Source organism: Anser anser (genome assembly GCF_964211835.1).
Source record: "Anser anser genome assembly, chromosome: Z".
Taxonomy (NCBI): Eukaryota; Metazoa; Chordata; class Aves; order Anseriformes; family Anatidae; genus Anser; species Anser anser.
The window spans coordinates 58,631,208-58,649,004 of NC_139723.1; the positions used below are offsets into that span (position 1 = coordinate 58,631,208).

The 17,797-nt window shown below is 37.1% G+C and overlaps 1 protein-coding gene across 12 annotated transcripts in view; it reads left to right on the forward strand.

Moving 5' to 3' along the window:
* Positions 1-17,797, forward strand: part of GLIS3 (GLIS family zinc finger 3) — a 195,752-nt gene that overhangs the window by 171,795 nt on the left and 6,160 nt on the right. For 2 of the 12 annotated variants that reach the window (XM_083817763.1, XM_083817767.1), the window contains exons 9-10: positions 3,143-3,325; positions 4,494-17,204. The exons of 3 other annotated variants lie outside the window; for them this stretch is intronic. In XM_083817763.1, the coding sequence (XP_083673889.1) occupies positions 3,143-3,325; positions 4,494-4,615 (305 nt within the window). In that variant the 3' untranslated portion in view covers positions 4,616-17,204. Of the gene's footprint in view, positions 1-3,142; positions 3,326-4,493; positions 17,206-17,797 lie in introns of those variants that run through there. 7 more of the 12 variants (XM_083817773.1, XM_083817772.1, XM_083817762.1 and 4 more) reach the window with 4 other exon arrangements.

Below are 17,797 nucleotides of genomic sequence, written 5' to 3' on the forward strand. Positions count from 1 at the left end.
AAATGGATAGCTGCCGAGAACAAGTTAGGAGATTTTGCTGTATCTTGTGTGGGCTCTGGTTCGAAGAGCTCTGCTGTGACCTGATTCACTGCAGACATGGACAGAGACATTTAGAATAGTGCCAAATAACAGATTGAAAGAGAATGATGCCCCCTCTTCTTATCCATCTTGTTTATGGCTGTGCATTTGATAAGATGGGTATCTATGACACTGAATTACAAAAAGAACATGTATCTAGGAAAGTCGAATTAATCTTCTGTATTCTTTTTCCATCTTAAAAATTTATTTGTGGGTTTATCAGTTAATTTAAGTTCTCTGTGCACTTCCCTGGTTCTTGCTGGAATGTAGTGGTTAACATACTAATGCGTCAAAGCTTCTAAGACTTTGCTAGACAATATTCTTTTGCTTAAGTAGGGAATGAGCAAACACAGAGGATGTGACTCACAATAGCTCAACCCCAAGGTAAGTAATTTTTCTGCCAGGCTTCAGTTAGCAATAGTCAAAGTTACTGCCAGATTTTTCTGCATTGGGAACAGGACGCTGTGAGAAAAGCAGAAATAGAGAATGAGTACAGAGCAGTATGAAAGAACATTTAGCATGTGTATTGAGGGGTCTTGCCAGCTGGCTCAGACCACTATAGATTGAAATGATTGTTTCTGGTAACTTGTCTGACTCAACAGTAAACTTTCAGAGTGTGTCCTATTGCTGGTTGAGAGAAAATTTTAAAAGCATTCTGAAAGGGGGCAAAAGCTGTCAATAGCTATGTAACTTCTAAGTTAAGTTTTAGATGGCTATTGTTTTTTCTTTCATTTTATTTTATTTTACTCCATTTTTTTTATTGAATACCAGGACTGAACATTTAAGAATTGATGGGTTGTAAATTCCTAACATGCTTTCCAGTCTGTCTCAGTTTTGTTCCAGTTAAACTTTAAAAGAAAAAAAAATCAAAACTGTCATCTTACATCCAGGGCTGTCAAGTGCCCACAGCCTCTGCATAAAATAATGGAAGCCATGAGTGTTCAGCCTCTAGAGCAAGCAGAGCCTACAAGTTTGTACCTGATGTGTACGTTTGCAGCCTGCTATGGATGAGGAAACATACTTCTTTTTATTTTTTATTTCTTCTTTATCTTCTTTTGCTTCTTTGTATGAGGGCAAAAAACTCTTTCTTCATGCAGGTTTTCAGACACAAGACTGACAAATATTTGTATGTTACTCCATGAAACATCTCTATCTAAAGCCTTATTATGTATGTGTAAATTAAGCATTTATCTCACATTGTGCACACGGAAGTGGCTTTCAAGACTACTATTTAAAATGCAAGGACTATGTTTCACATATCTTAATTACTTAGACCTCCCCATTAGTTCTTTTCTGAGTTCCAGTGCATAGGTTCAGGTTGTCTTTTCCTGTCCAAAATTCTGGCCTATCTTGATGCCTTTAAATACTGAGGTTTTTGCTTCAGTTAAGGAACATGCCAATATGTGTATGTTTACTTGCAGGAGACCACAGAAATATAATCTCAAAGGAAAAATAATTAATAAAATTCCTAAACCATTCATCCTTCTTCCCATTTTGGCAGAAAATTGGTTATATCACATAAAGTGATACAGCATGTTTTCCACTCTATCGTTTTCCTTTCTCCATCCCTATTATTCATGAAATGCCTTATCTTTACACAAACAGTGCAGCTTTAGCAAACAGTCCCATGGGGATGCTTCTATAGGGAAGTTAGTAGAAACACACCTAGCTCCTGGACACAATACAGCAGAAGTTTGTCATGTGCTTTGTGATCATTGCATGTTTCTAAGTATAGTATACCTCTGCAAAGGAATTTGAGGACTGGAGGTTTATTTGGGTCGGGGTTTTTGACAGTGAAGGCCCACAGCTTCTATGTGACATCTTGGAGGTAGAGCACTGTCTTTTGCCCTGCATTTCTATGCATAGAAAGAGAACAGCAAGAACAACTAGCTGCAGAAAATGCAGAGGAGCTTGATTCGCAGTGACTAAGGTTTTCCTAAAATAAAAATAATTTAAAAGTATTTTAATACTGAAATTATAATGGTTTCATTACTAGCATATGAGACATCTGAAAACTGTAATTAACGTATTACAGAAAACAGAAATAAATACATAGTCTCTTAATCTGTAAATGCCAGCCTTCATAATCTCAGCAAAAACTGCAAAACTTGCATCTGGTAGCATTTTTTTAAGGGGGAGAAATGACATTGCTTCCATGAGAAAAACCTTCAGGTCAAGATAGTGCTGAATATCTGTCTATGCCTCTTCCATTGAGTACATATCCCTGTTTCACCAAGAAGCTTGGTTTTGGTTATATAAATATATATTTTGGTGGGAATTTCTATGCAAATTTGCTCAGTTTTGTATGCCTCTCTCTCAAATATCACTTAAAGAACAATGACCAAAAAAAAAAAAAAAAAAGAAAGAAAGAAAGAAAAAAAAAGGTAAGTAACATAAAAAGCCTGGTGGAGATCTTTTACATCAAGTGGCATAGCTGAGCTCAGTTCTCCTTCCCATAGACTCATTGCTACTGAACTGCAGGAGAGACTCTAATCCTGTGCATACAAACGGCAGACACCATGGATCATCAGCTAGCAGCCATTCTGAGTCTCTGGGGCAACCCCACTATCAACCAGCTGTCTTGGCATCAGTGGAAAACCCTCAAAATTTTATTTATTCTTCCGTTTTCTCAGCAGGGGTGAATCTGCTGCTTTTATTCACACCTTACTTATGCAATCCTATTACTTTGAATTAACCCATTTCTTAGATTCTTTAGACAGTAGCCCAGTGTGAAGTCTGGAGATTACCAGTTTAACCAGCAGGACTGCAAAGTTAAAGGGAGAAATCTCCTGAAAAATCTCATCCTCTATTCAGTCAGGGCCTCTCAGAAATCATGTTAGGATCAGGAAGTCCATGAAGCAGAATGCATTGGGAATTTGTAGCAACTGGAGGAAGTCTTGGGGAGCTTCATTAGAAAGCTGCTTTATGGGCAGAAAATAATTGAAGTCCTGGTGCTACTGCAGTCAGGATTTTTCCATTCATTTCTCATGGTCAATATTCTATGCACTGTCCCTTGTATCTATGTCCAGCTGTTTTATTGACCACTTTCTTCTCCATGTTCTAGGTTTTTATGGTCAGCTTCAGACTTTCTGCCCTCCCCATTATCCTGACACTCAGAAGAACATACAACACAATGTTTCTTGCAGTATGGTTCCTCCCTTTGAAGACTACTTATTACCTACATCAGTGGGCCAGGCAGGGCTTGGTGTTTTTCATCGAACTTTTTCAGCTCACTCTGGTATTACAGGTAAATGTCAGCTGGGGACTTTCTAGATGGTGGTGTAGAGTTTGTGGACTTTGACAAATCTGCTTCAGCTATGAATATGACTGGGACCTGTCATGACAGGGTTGACTCTTCACAAAGAGGAGGAGAGCATTGGGACACAATCACCATGGGTCACTGTAATATCTAGCCCGTGCGCAAACTCTGCGCTGTTGAGGGTTTCTCAATGGTCTAACCCCTGGTGGTCAGACAGTCACTAGATCACATATTCATTTTGAAATACAGTCCCTTGAGCCCTGCATGATCTTTGCACAGCCACCCCACTCAGCTAGAATTGTAGCAGGGACCTAAGATGATTTAAACCATCAATTTTCCTATATCCATGTTTGACTTTTCTGTTTTGAAATCCATTTAGTCACATTTCCATGACACAAAGTGTCTGGCTACACACTTTTCTGTTCACACTTCACTTCCTCTCTTCCTAACTGAAAGTGCATAAGGGTATTGCACGCTGCTCTGGAAAGGAGAAAGTTACCTCTGTGTAGAGAATCAGCACAAGGCAATGAACCTATACTTAGGGCTTAATTGCAAATTATGCTCATGTTTTTTCTTGTCCTTCTATACAGCATGATTTTCAATTAACATTTATTGCGCTTTGAAATCTCTTTTACATCTTTATCCTTCAGCAAATAGCCAGTGCAGCCGTCACTTCAAAGAAGAGTCTTGTGTTATAGAAAGATGTAGTCCCAAAGACAAAAATTTTTCAGCAGTTATTCTTGTGCTTACATCTATTACTTATTGAAGATAGTAATTTCTGTGCTAGTGGCTGCTTTATGGCAATTGAGTTCTACAATACTTGTTTTGTCTTATATCATATATTGGGCATGATGAAATTCTGTAACCAGGCATGAAGATAAATTTAAAAATTATCACAATTGTAGTATCCATTAAGTGTGCAAGTGTTATTTGTGATTAAATCTTCTGTAATTCAGACTTGATTCTGACAGTTCCTCCCTTGATAAACAGTAAGTTACGTATTAATTTCTGACATACATTGGCTTGCTTGTTTTGTTAGTCTGTATGGTCTGAAGCTCTTTCCAGTTCTCTGCATAAGTATTAAGGTATTCTCCATGGCATAGTTATCCTGGGTAATTAATTATTTTTGTACTTTTCCTGGTTTATGACTTTCCAGCAGGGCCCACAGGCGTCTTTGGTGATTCAGCCCGCAGCATGCCAGAGGATAGCAGTTCCCTACAAATAAATGCAGTGGATCGTTGTCCCAGCCAGCTTTCTTCTGTCTACACTGAAAGCTAAAACCATCTAACTCTGACAAGAACTTGGTTCCATTTCATCTTGCCCTTCTAATATTTTTCTACAAAATTTTTCTCTTCGTAAAAGTACCGTGTATGTATGGGGATATGGGTTAATATACATACATAACAGAGAACAAAAAAAGAAATTACCAAGCATTCATCAAGTAATCAAGCAGTCAGCTGAGAAGGAGATCATTGGGAGAAAGAAAGTTTTGCCAAAACCTTAGAAATTGTTTCTTTTCTTTTCATCTGTGGCACAGCAACTCTACTTATTTTTGTTGTTGTTGTTCTTTGTTCTTTTTAATTTCTCAAAGGGAATTTGAAGACTGAATAAGAAAACTGGTTTTTGGCTATAATCCTTTCAACCTGAACAGTAGAATCATTGAAGAATGCAACTTTAGAAAATTCCTTAGAAAGGAAGTAAAACCAGAGTATACTACAAACATTTCAAAGATACACAGCTTTTTGCACAGCCTGTTTGCATTTGGTGCTTCTGAAGTTAAACACACGCCAGCAAAATAAAAGGGAGAGAAATTACGCACACATCCTGGCACTACCCATTGGAGGCACTGGCATGTCTTCTTTATGGATCCAAAGATCCTTGGAACTGGATTTCTTACAGGCCTTTGTTTAGGTGTGTTTTCCATTCCTCTGTATTTAAGCCATATAATATGGCAGTTACTGTTTTTCCAGCATTCTTTCTGACCCAGTTCTTCATGCAACATATAAGAAGGGTTAAATGCACTACATGAGAAGGTACATGGACTTCATCTATATTTAGCACAGCTGCTAGAAAAAAATAATGTTTGAACTTTATGTTGATTTTTAACTATATTGTAGGGTTTTATTTGCTGTATGTACCATAATACTCTGTAGGAAAGTTTTAAATACGCTTCCTTAAATTCCGTAGATTTAAAAGCAATCCATACTGATTCGATTAATTTTTTGTTGCCCTAGTATTTTCTTTTCCATAACACATTTTCAGTAAGAAGAGCTACTTGTAAGTTTGCTATGTTCCCTCTGGTTATTCAGAGATGTAAAACTGGTTTAGTGGTTTTGTTTCTTCTACTTAGGGTCAGGCTCTGGTCCTCAAATTTTGTACAGGGTGCAATAAAATGAGGTTGCCTCTTGTGATAGCCACAAGAGTATGAGTTAAAAACACAATTTTGAAATAGAGATGAGTAATCACTGTGAGGATGTTTAGTTTGGGAGCAACTCTTACATTATGTAAGACTGAGCTTTTAGATTATTCCATTTTCAGCTATTTTGTGGACTTACTGCATAGGTTGCATTTTAATATTCTTACAACTTGTTTTAATATGAAGGACAAAAATCCAAAGATTCTTTCTTGCTGGTTAGACTGTAACTATGCTTCTGAAATCACTCATCAAGAAAGATGAATTTTAAAAATCGTTTATACACACATTTTCTTATCCTGAGAAGCTTTTTTTTTTTTAGAGTGTGGGTCAATTTCTTAATTTAATTTGCCATTATGTTGCATAGATGAATTTATGTCCGGACATTTGTAAACACTGGTAATGCTCTGAAGATTGTTTTCCCGAATTTTGTCCTCACGCACAAGCACATCTGCTCATATATTTAAATGAGAGACTTTTATCCAGTAAGCTCAAAGTAGACATGAATAGGCCATGTACATAAACTGTGTAAATCAATAAGTAATAACATGGCTTAAATAAAGAGAATTTTCTATTAAATTTTTCCACTTTTTATTCTGTTTCTCACATCACAAGCAAGTGTGACCCTCTGCTTCAGCTTTCATTAGTAGCTCTATTTGTTACCATATGCATTTTTCATTGGAGTAAATAACATCAGGTTTCCATACACAACTATAAGATATAAATGGAAAAAGCCCACTTGCATTAGTGTAGTATTAGGCCTTTTTAGTAAAGCTTTAATTTTGTGCTGACTTAAAGCCCATTCTGCGATCTCTGCACATGCATATCTTGTTTCAGCAGGTGCAGCTAGACATGCTGAACACTTCCCATTTCAAACGTGTAGGACTACACTTTTTTCCACCAAAGTCACTATGAGGAGAATTGGGCCCACTGTGTGCATATGCATGTGTATATACATATGTAATTTTGTATATGGAAATCCTTCAAGGTTCTCCATGGTTATCCAGGATTTGTCAACTACTGTGTAGCAAACTGAAATATTGCTGCTGACTTCAGATCTGTACCACCTTGGTTTTTATTTTTCTGAAATATTTCTTCTGGTATCTGATTGCAAGAGCTATCCAGTAGAGAGGGCTTGTAAGTCATAGATGATCCTGACCAAAGGGAAAGTGGAAAGACAGATTTCAAGAATGGTGTAATTTTTGCATTCATCAGTTACATTTGAAAAAGGAAAGATTTCCAGATCATTCATTCATCCTTGCATATGCATAGATTTATGTATGTATATATGCATTCACAGTACACAGCTTTCTGCGAGCCTTAATCTTACAAAGGAGCTAGAATACGGTCAAATTAAGCACATTAGAGTGGGCTACCAGTCTGTAAAAAGGAATGCCATTGTTTACTTCCATGTCATAGACAAAGGGGATTCTTCATGATTATTTCATTACTCTCTTTCCAGTCAGACTGACTTTGGGAGATAGATAAACTTATATCACCAAGGGCAATTGTATTAAAAAATAATAATAAAATATATATATATATCATGTTTTGGATAGGGAATCATGTTTGTCACATATTAAAATGAAAAATGGTGCTTGTGAAAATGAAATGCATAATGCCAGTTACAGACTTCTATGCAAATATTTGCGCCTTGGTGATTTTTGTGTTGTTGCTCTAGTTGCTGGATAATATTAACTTTCTAAAGGGATTCATAGGGATTCATAGGGATTCAAGAAATGAAGTTATTTTAGACAATGGACATTAAACAATATTCTAATGAAATTATTTACAATCATTCTTTGTATACACTTCTCTGTTTTCAGACTCATGGTATCTTTATATCTGCATTAGAAGTGGGTCTACACTGGAGTTTAAAATATAATTTCAAATAGCACACGGGTACTTTTGTGAGTATATGAGTGCATGGGTGTGCATGTGTTTAGATCTCCCTCTCTATGTATATATGTACATGTATATATACACACATACATATAGGGATTGCAGTTTACTAGTACTGGATGATGAAGTATTGCAGTGCTGAGGCCATCTGTCACCTTGTATTGTATTTTCAGCTTTCTTTGAAGAGGTGTGAATGAGTTTTAAAATTACATTTTAACTGTTTATTCTCTGTTTTCCCTGTGTAATTTTACAGCAAAAAAAAATTCAAAGAGCACTTTTTTGTTGTTTGCGTGAATTTTTTATACATTTTCTATTTTCTAAGAACAGACAAATCAAAAGAAAAAGACCACAATTTAAAATTAGCTGGGTGGGGTTTTATTTAATAAAAAAATCCCTCTGTTATATAAAGAAAGCAGACACTTGTGTAGTATTTTTTACATGAAGCACTTCATTGAGGAGAAAAAGTGGAAATATGTTCCAAAACCTTACAGGATTTTCTACATATTTATAGATGCTTACATATACAGATATGAACTCAGTTTTCCATAATGTATATCTGGCTGATATTTGCTCTAAAGACGTATCTGTTACAAACCATGAAAAATAAATTTTCAAAAGAATTAGTTATGTTTTTTCTCTACTAGTATGTGTAAAATTTTATGATTTGTTACAGTTAATTTTCATATAATCATAAATTATTTTGTCCTGTTTCATAAAACTCTTTTTTTATGTAAAAGGTAAAAAACAGGGTATTTGCACATGGTAGAAAATAAAACTAGAAAAATATATCTTGATGTGATTATTAGAATGTCTTATTCTGAGATGCCTTTAAAAAGACTGCTCAAGTCATTGTCCTTCTTCATAAAACTGCTAGCATTTGTGTGGATTAGAATAATTAGAAACAGAAACAGAAGCAGAAACAGAAACAGATATATATATATATATATATATGTCTCAAAGATTTCTTCTAAAAAACATCTTGGTTAGAATTTTAAGATTACATTTAATTATTGTTAAAGTGAAGCTAGAGATTTGTAGAGACAAGTGAGTGCCTCTGTGTGTTTACACCCTGGGTGGAGGCACAAATAAAAGAAGAACATTTAATTACATTTTTGTGCTGTGATAGTTTTTATTGTTTCTTCATTCACATGTTTCTGCAATCAAACATAGTCAAACACAGTTTTACTTTTCTGTCTGGCTACAGCAGTATTTCTAACATTAAGAATAGTTAGTGTTTCTAACTGTTATGAAGCTGTTTCAGAGCATCTAATATAAGCAAAAAAAATCTATTTTCATTATACATTAGTGAAATATACTTCAACTTTTAAAGAATATTGAATTAGTCTGAATAGTGAAAAATATGAACAAAAACAAAACAAAAAAAAGTAAAATACTTTTTTAAAAAAGTGAAAAAAAAATCCAGTTTGTGAAGAGACCTTTGAAAGTAATGGTCAAGGCTGATTTTACTATGAAATTATTGGAAGATTTGCTCTGAGTGAGCCATGAGTAGAACCAAAACCAGTGAGGCCAAATTCACTCACTGATATGCGTGTGACCTTGGAAAAGGCTTAGCAAAACCAAGTTTTGCCCAGTGAATTCTTATTCACGCTGTATCTTAATTTAATATAGGAAACATGCCCCATGGTTTAGAAAAAATTGCTAGTGGATCCTGTGGGCAACCATGAAGAATTTCGATTTCCTGAATTTTAGTGTTTCACCATTCAGTTTTTCTCTTTGATAGAGCCCTTAAAATAAGAATTGTATCAGTTCTGTATACACTAGGTTGTAACATGGCCTGAAATATCTCAAAGCCATGTGCTTTTCTTGGCTTGGGTGCCTGAGCCGAATCATCTTTTAACGATATCCTGCAACCCTTCCTATGGCAAAATAGTGCAGTGTAATAGAGAAATTACAACAATAATTATGTTCCTGCAGACCACATTAAGTTGCCTGATTTCTTATTCTGTAAAGTGTTGTTTTTTCTTTTTTGTCCTAATTCAGAACAAAACACCATTTTGAAACATCAGAATTTCTTATGAGATGGAAATTCCAAGGTGGAGCTATTTTATTGCTTGTACTTGGTTACAGGAGTTCTCCTATGCACCTGTGACAAAGTCTGTTCCTGTATTCATACCAACTGTGCCCTGTTGAAAAATAATTTAATTAAGCTAATATTTGCTATACAACTAGATCCTTCAATAAGAAAGAACATACAAACAATATGGAACATTTTTCCATTCTGAATATGAATTTATTCATATTTACTGCACCTAATTAAAATATATGTTATATTCGAAGTTAGAATTACTATGTCTGTATGAAAACACTATATCCATTTTCCTAGGCCATGATTCTTAGGCAAATCAGGAAAATGCTGTGATATTTCTTCATGTTAAGATTCATTAAAGAAGTTGTCGTTTCCTACCTTGGATCACTTCATCACCCAAAATAACACCAAATGCATTTTGAATTACCTGCTGCACAAATATATTTTTAAACTCTATCTGTTAACCACTGTAAATAAGCCTCCTCAAGAAGCAACAGAAAAAGTATCTTGCATAATTGGAAGTCTTAAAGTGGACTGTTTTTGCATGGCTCTATACACTCACTCACTAATAAAAAGCTACAGGAAATACAGTGCTAATAGTTAATACTACAGAATGAAAAAAATGCTAGATTTTTGAGGTTGCCATGCCTTCTTCCAAAATTTTAATTTATATTTTGCATCTATCTTCCCTGAAAATATAATGTTCTCATTTAAAAGCAAGGTATGAAAAGTAATTCTACCACATCTTCCCATGCCATTTATAGATTTACAGCCAAAGTAAACTTACCCAGCAGTCAATATCATTAATGATTCACAAATGAGATGGGCTAGTTCAGTGAACTGTAACAAAGAATGCCTTTCTATGTGTCTAGTTAAAGTTCCACATACCTTTGTTATAACTAGAAAATGCAAACCTCATGCATGGCTGCAACTAGATACACAGGATAAAGCATTATATCTAGCTAGAGAGATGAAAATGTAACCATTTCCTCAATATCATGCATCTTTCTTGTTCTCCCAAAAACACACTTGAACTTGCCCATTAGTGGGCACACTGTAGGATGCTTACACGTGTAAATCACCCAACTTTAACTATTCCAGGTACAGACACAGTGAGATTATTTAAATTCATGGAATCCAGGGGGACCCAGCCTCCTCAATCACTCGAGATTCTCTGAAAATACCAGCATAACTCAGTTGGGAAAAAAAAAAAAAAAAAAATTCCACAGCCAAAGTTGCTTGCTAGAACTGTGGCTGGCACATCTACTATCATGATAAGAAGACTGAAAGCACTGTGATTTCACTTGCTAACCTTCCACACTGTGTAGCAGACTAAAATTCTGCAATAGCTATCTTCAGTTAGAAGAAGGGGAAGGATACTTTGATTTAATGGAAGTTAAATTAGGAGTGACTGAGTAATGATTCTGGGCAAAAGTTAAAATCGTAATACTGGACTGGCTTATCCTTCAGGGAAGTAGGAATACTGTTAGATGTCACTAATATAGTGCTAAATGTTTAGTCATGATCAGTTTAATTTCTACCCAATGAGGAGTCAAATCATTTCTGCAAAGAGGGGATTTTTGCTCTAATAATTTCAAATCTATTGAAACTGCATTCTATCATACACATTTTTTCAGTCTTTCTTTAGAGGCCAAGGAAAGGACAACGGCTAAAAGTTGCTTAGCTTCAATTCCAATTTTCTTTTGTTGCTATATTACGAGAGTCATAGCAAGGATTAGATACCGTGGTGATCTTTTGGTCTAGATACATATTGAATAGAAACTGTACTAAAATTATTAAATTTATTTTAGAGAACCTGGTGAAACTTAATCTCAACAATAACAGTAATTTCTACCATGAGTACACTAACTAAAGCTGAACCAACATTTACTATAAAGTCAGATTATGAAACTAACACAAATGTAGTTTGAAGTTTGAACCAGAAAGAAAAGGCTGGCACACAAATTGACTGTGTTGCTGTTGCCTGTTGCTACACTTTTTCTGCTATTTGAAGTTGTTAATTACTCAAGAGCCCTGTTCATTGCAGAAACTTTTAGATGCAGAATTTGTGCTCACAGTTGGACTCTTCAGCTTAGTGAGCCTTCTTCATGGAAACCACATGCTTCGTTCATTGCTGAGTGAACCTGCTTTGAATGAACGTGGGGGAGCTAAAATAGGCTTACATATCTGGGGCCTCGCTGCATTTACTTTACACTTTCTTCTTTGATCCCTAACACCAACATGAAAGTCAGTGAGGCTATGCTTAATGACTCAAAGTACAAAAAAAAAAAAAAAAAAAAAAAGAATGAGCTTGCTGATTCAATGTTCTTCGTTGTAGTTTCACATTATGTGACTTGCAAGGGGACATTTAACACACAGGAACAAGCTGAAGCTAAACTACTTGAAGCTAAACTACTTGGCCTGATCAGTTTTTCATGCCTCACTGATGGAGTTATGAACTCTTTTACTTTCACTGAATGATGGCCTTATGCGAGGCTATGGTCCAAGTCAATACATATGATGAAGGTTGTTAGCTGAGAAAAAAGACCTTTGATGAAAATTATGACTACAAGTGACTTTTATGCTACTTTGTCCCAAGGGCTTGCCAGTGTGGGGCCTGCTGGTCATGTAAATTTCCAGCACACTGAAGGTGAAAGATCTTCTGAAGCAACTGGGCAACCAGTGTCGCCCAGGGCTGAATGCAGCCTGTGCTTCTCCTAAGGATGCTGCCTGCACAGATGAACAATTTTTTTTTAACTTTGTTCTGCCTGGGAATCCCACCACAAAAAGGACCCTCAGGAAGCTGACCAGCTGGGGATTTGACACTGTAATTGAGAGGTTTGTATTTATTGTAATTGTGGCCACCTATACTAAGAAAAAATTGAAGAGGCCTAGTATCTCTTTTTGCACAACAAACACAACAGACTATATCAAATGAATTTCTACTGGGCAATCTAATACTTGTTTTTTTTACTGTTGTTTGTTTGTATTTAAAGGCTTTGGAATATTCTGTTATGCTAAGGTCAGTACCAAGAAAGTAGAGGACAAATCTTTAACTATACTATATTTTCTTTTTTGTTGCTCAGAAATTCTTCCTGACATAAAGTGTCAAAAGCAGTACTTTACCAGTGGTATACATGCTACATTCTTGATCTGAATTGTAAGGGGGTAGAACTTAACGCATCAAACTGGCAAAGCACACTAAACATGTTACTCATTTTGGAGCAGAAGAAATGTGAATTTTTCCCTTTCTGCTTGCAAAAGAAGACAGGTAGGATAACTGAAGTATGCCCTCCTTGAAAATCATATTCAAGTCTAAATTTGCATTGAATATTTTGTTTAACCTAAAAGGAAAAATAAATCACTGACATGTTTCAGGCACTTTTTGCCAATTTCTTTGAAACATGCCATAACTAAATTACATGAATGCAAACATGAAATTTCTATCTAGCTAGTTTATTCAGTTTAATCAAATTATGGTATCAAGATCAGGGTGCTGCTAGTAACACCAAACATCATGAGTAGTGTTAAGCTGGTCTTCCTAAGTCCCACTGGGAAACAGTGGTCCTGTGAATGGAAAAACTACATCTCTTTTCTTGCTTACTGTGTGTCGTGGGAGGCCTGACTGCTCTGGTGAGGATGAACTGAGTTGTAAACACACATACCTTTAAAGAATAAAAGGGCAAAGGAGGTGACAGATCTATAACCTAGTTCTCCACCTGAAAAGAGTCATGAACATTCAGCCTGGAATTAGAGAGTTCTAATAACTAGGTTTGAATTGCAAGAAAAATTACCATTATTTCAAGCTGTCAGTAACAGGGGATTGATTACAGGCAATTTAAACTATTTTTTTGATTGAAGAGGCTTGTGAGCATGACTTTTGGAGGAAAAATGGCAAAGAAAATAATAAAAATAGTCGTAGTACAATATACCTGTACAGTATATATGGACAGAGGCACAAGAAAGATATGCAGAAATTCATAAAATGTTTTTCCTTTCAAAGTTCTCAAGGCTCTTTCCTAAAACAAGAGGAGAACATGTCATTAACCTTAATTTGGAGTTCTATTTGCCAGCAACACTTATAAAAAATTATATAGTTTCTGTCCAGATAAAGCCATTGTAAACATCATCAAAGACACATGATACTATTACTTATTGGAAGATGTAGACTGCTTATAATTTGGAATATAATCCAGTGGTGTTTTGTTGCCTTCCAAATTTGTATTAGTCACATTGATTTTATGCTCACAGTGCCTGAGAGCCTTGTTCCAATTAAATCTAAACCTTTGAGCACGTTCTCAATGTCACTTTACCAATGTCACTTTACCATATGTACCCATTAATAGCAAGTTAACATGGACACTACAATTTTGGCAAAGCAGATTCATGCATCCACTCTTCTCTGACATAACTAACTTCACAACTTACACTGCAAAGGAGAACTTTGTATTCACTGGTCCCTCATTCTTCGTGGGAAGCAGGCAAAGCCTCACTGCAAAGTCAAGAAGAAAGTCTATTTTCTCTTCCTTTTTTTTTTTCTTTTTTCATTTTTTCTGGAATAGGGGATAAAGAAAAGTCTATAAAAATGTAACTTAAAATTATTAACCTTAATTCAGGCACCATTTGCACTGAAATGAACTGGAAGTGATATGCTAAAATTCTGTATAGAGAGAGTTTGGCATCAACATGAACACTGAATCAGGCCTACTAAGAGCCAATAATAAATGCTCATCTAAATTTCATATAGTTGGATTTGGTTGGAAAGGAGAGAAAAAGTGAGTAATCTACTTTTTTTCCTCTGAAGGCTTCTCCCTGCTAGACTATGTGTGGGACTACAAAATGTTGGACTTAATCCTATAGCCTTACCTCATCCTTCAGGCATTTAACAAAGGCAGTATTATTGAGTGCTGAGTTTCAACTAATTATTAGAAGTGAGTGAGACAAAAAGGGGACAAAGAGCACCTGACATGATGTCATGTTTATAATTCACACAGACTTCTAGGATAACAAGCTGTCTGTGCAAGAGCACTTCATGATCTCTTGTAGTAGACTATTACTTCTTCAGCAAAGAAGATGAAGCGCTTGATGAAAAGTGACAGCTAATAAGTGTGTTAGAAGTGTGTCACCTGTCTGTACATCATTTAACATGTGTAAGTGTGTGATGCCCTACTACTGCAGGATTGTATTTTATGTGTAAGAGTCAGGAGGTTCTTCGCTTTGCTGAGTCTCCTTAGAGGCTCCAGTAATTAATTCTGGATATTAAACCTGGGAATCCCAAACATGCGTCTTTGCATGGCAACAAAATATAACAGGGTACAAGGGCATTCTGGAAACAACAGGGTGAGAAATGATGCTAGACAACACCTCTCCAAGTGGTCTCATTCTTGGTGAATTCTTTGCATAGCTTACATGTGATGGCCCCCCAAAATATATGCATACCATAGCTTGAAAAAGGGTTGAGAAGCAGAATCAAGTTCTGCACCAAGTTTGAGTAAAAGTAAAGATGATTTCCATTCAAAAGTCTGCACTTACTAAATTGGGATAAATTGGAAAAACATATTGGCTGGATTACCTTCTAGACTGTCTTTATACAAGGTCAAGCAGCATCAAGCAGCCCTGAAAATAGTAAAGCCATATTTTATGGGTAACTTTAGAAGCTGAAGAAAACTGTGATGTTGGTGGGCATGTCAAAAACTCTTCAGTGAAGGTAAATAAGCTTTCATGGAATCACAGAATCACAGAACAGTCTTAACCATTTGGTTGAAAGGAACCTCTGGAGGTCATGCAGTCCAACTCTCCATACTCAAGATGGGACACCTAGAGCAAGTTTCCCAAGACCATGTCCAGATGGATTTTGAATATAGAATTAACGGATGGTTTGGGTTAGAACAAACCTTAAAAGTCATCTAATTCTACCCACCCTGCCATCAGCAGGGATGCCTTCCACTACATCAAGTTGCCAAAAGCCCCATCCAATCTGACCTTGAAAGCTTCTTGGAAGGGGGCATCCACAACTTCGCTGGGGACCCGGTTTTAGTGCCTCACTACCTTTGTAGTGAAGAATTTCTTCCTAAAATCTAATCTAAACCTACCAACTTACCCTCTTTTAGCTAAAACCATTACTGTGGTCTATCTCTACAAACTCTGAAAAAGAGTCCTGCCCCATATTTTCTGTAGGACCCCTTTAAGTACTATGGTCTATATCCTTCTTATGCTGTGGGCACCAGAGCTGAACACAGTACTTGAGTTTTGAGAATTACCTCCTTCAAACCGCTAGCTACACGTCTTTTGATGCAGTTCAGGATATGGTAGCCTTTCTGGGCTGCAAGTGCATACTTCCAGGCCACACTGAACTTTTCATCCACCAGCGCCTCCCAGTTTTCCTCTGTGCAGCTCTCTAACCACTTGTGGCCCAGACTGGACTCATATTTGGGATTGCAGAGGGTGTAGGCTTAAGATTTCCAAGGAGGGAAACTCCACAACCTCTCTGGGCAATCTGTGACAGTCCATGGTCAATTGCACAGCAAAGAAGGGTTTCCTGATGTTCAGATCGACTCTCCTGTGCTTCAGTTTGTGTCCGTTGCCTCTTGTCCTACCACTGGGCACCACTGAAAATGATCCTGGCTCAGTCCTCTTTGCACCCTCACTTGAGGTATTTATACACATTGATAAGATCCTCCTGAGCTTTCTCTTCTTCAGGCTGAACAATCCCAGCTCTCTCAGACTTTTCTCATGGAAGAGGTGTTCCAGCCCCTTCATCATCTTAGTGGTCCTCCACTGGACTTTCTCCAGTATGCCCACATCTCTCTTGTACTGGTGTGCCCAGAACTGGACACAATATTCCAGGTGTGACCTCATCAATGTTGAGTAGAGGGAAAGGATCACCTCTCTTGACCTGCTGGCTATACTTGGCTTATTGCTGACAAGAATACTGATAGCCTTCTTAGAAGCAAGGACACATTGCTAGTTCATGTTCAACTTGGTGTCCACGAGGACTCCCATGTCCTCTTCTGTGGAGCTGCTTTCCAGATGGCTAGCACCCAGCATGTACTGGTGCCTGGAGTTCTTCCTCCCCAGCCTCAGGACTCTGAACTCTTATTGTACTTCATGAGATTTTGTCAGCCCACCACCTCTCCAGTCTGTCAGAGTTCCTCTGGATGACAGCATGGCCCACGAGTGAATCAGCCAGTCTCCCTAGTTTCATGTCATCTGCAAATTTACTGAGGGTGCAACTCTACCATATCATCCAGATCTTTGATGAAGGTGTTAAACAGGACAAGACTCAGTATTAACCTGTGGGGTACTCTGCTCATTACAGGCCTCCAACTAGATTTTGCACAGCTGACCACTATGCTCTTGGCCCAGCCATTCAATAACATGTTGAAATAGTAAAATCCACTGTTCAAAACACAAGACTGAAATAACCTGTAGCTTTCCCCTCTCCATCCAGCTGCAGCAAAAGGACTAATCTGAGAAAGTAACAGCAGGTTCTGTATTGGCTTTGCGTTTGTTGAAGAGGGATCCAGGCCCCATACCTTGAAAGAAAGTCAGCTTGTATATTTTCGTGTTACTCATTGTGTCTTTGGCCACCCTTACTGCTACATATTATTGTTTGAAACCTGTGTTGAGGTGAGGGTCATGGGTTTAGGAAACTCCCTATCTTGGTCAAAGATAATGCCACTTGCTGACAGTAAACAAAAAGTCAGCTGGTGCCTATGATGTAAAAGCAAAGCTGAGGGAAGACTACTGATGAGAAAGTGCTATGTGGGGAAAGGAAGCTTTCTCTGAGGTGAGAAGGAAGAGACAAAATCTGCTGCTGCCTCCCTTTTGCAGCAGTGGAGGTGACCCCAAGAAAAAGAGATGCCCCCAAAGGTGTTGTAAGGTAGAAGCTCTAGAGGATTTATGTTGCATTCAGAAGAGGATGATAATACGAAGAAGGCTGAAGCAAGGTTGGACTGAATACTTTGTCACTACCTTTGATGTGTACATATTGTATTTTACCCCCTATAAAGCAGCATCAAAGCAACTCACACTTGTGTAAGCAATTATCACTGATACCTATGGACAGTCATCCTCAAGAAGGTGCACAAGTCTGGGT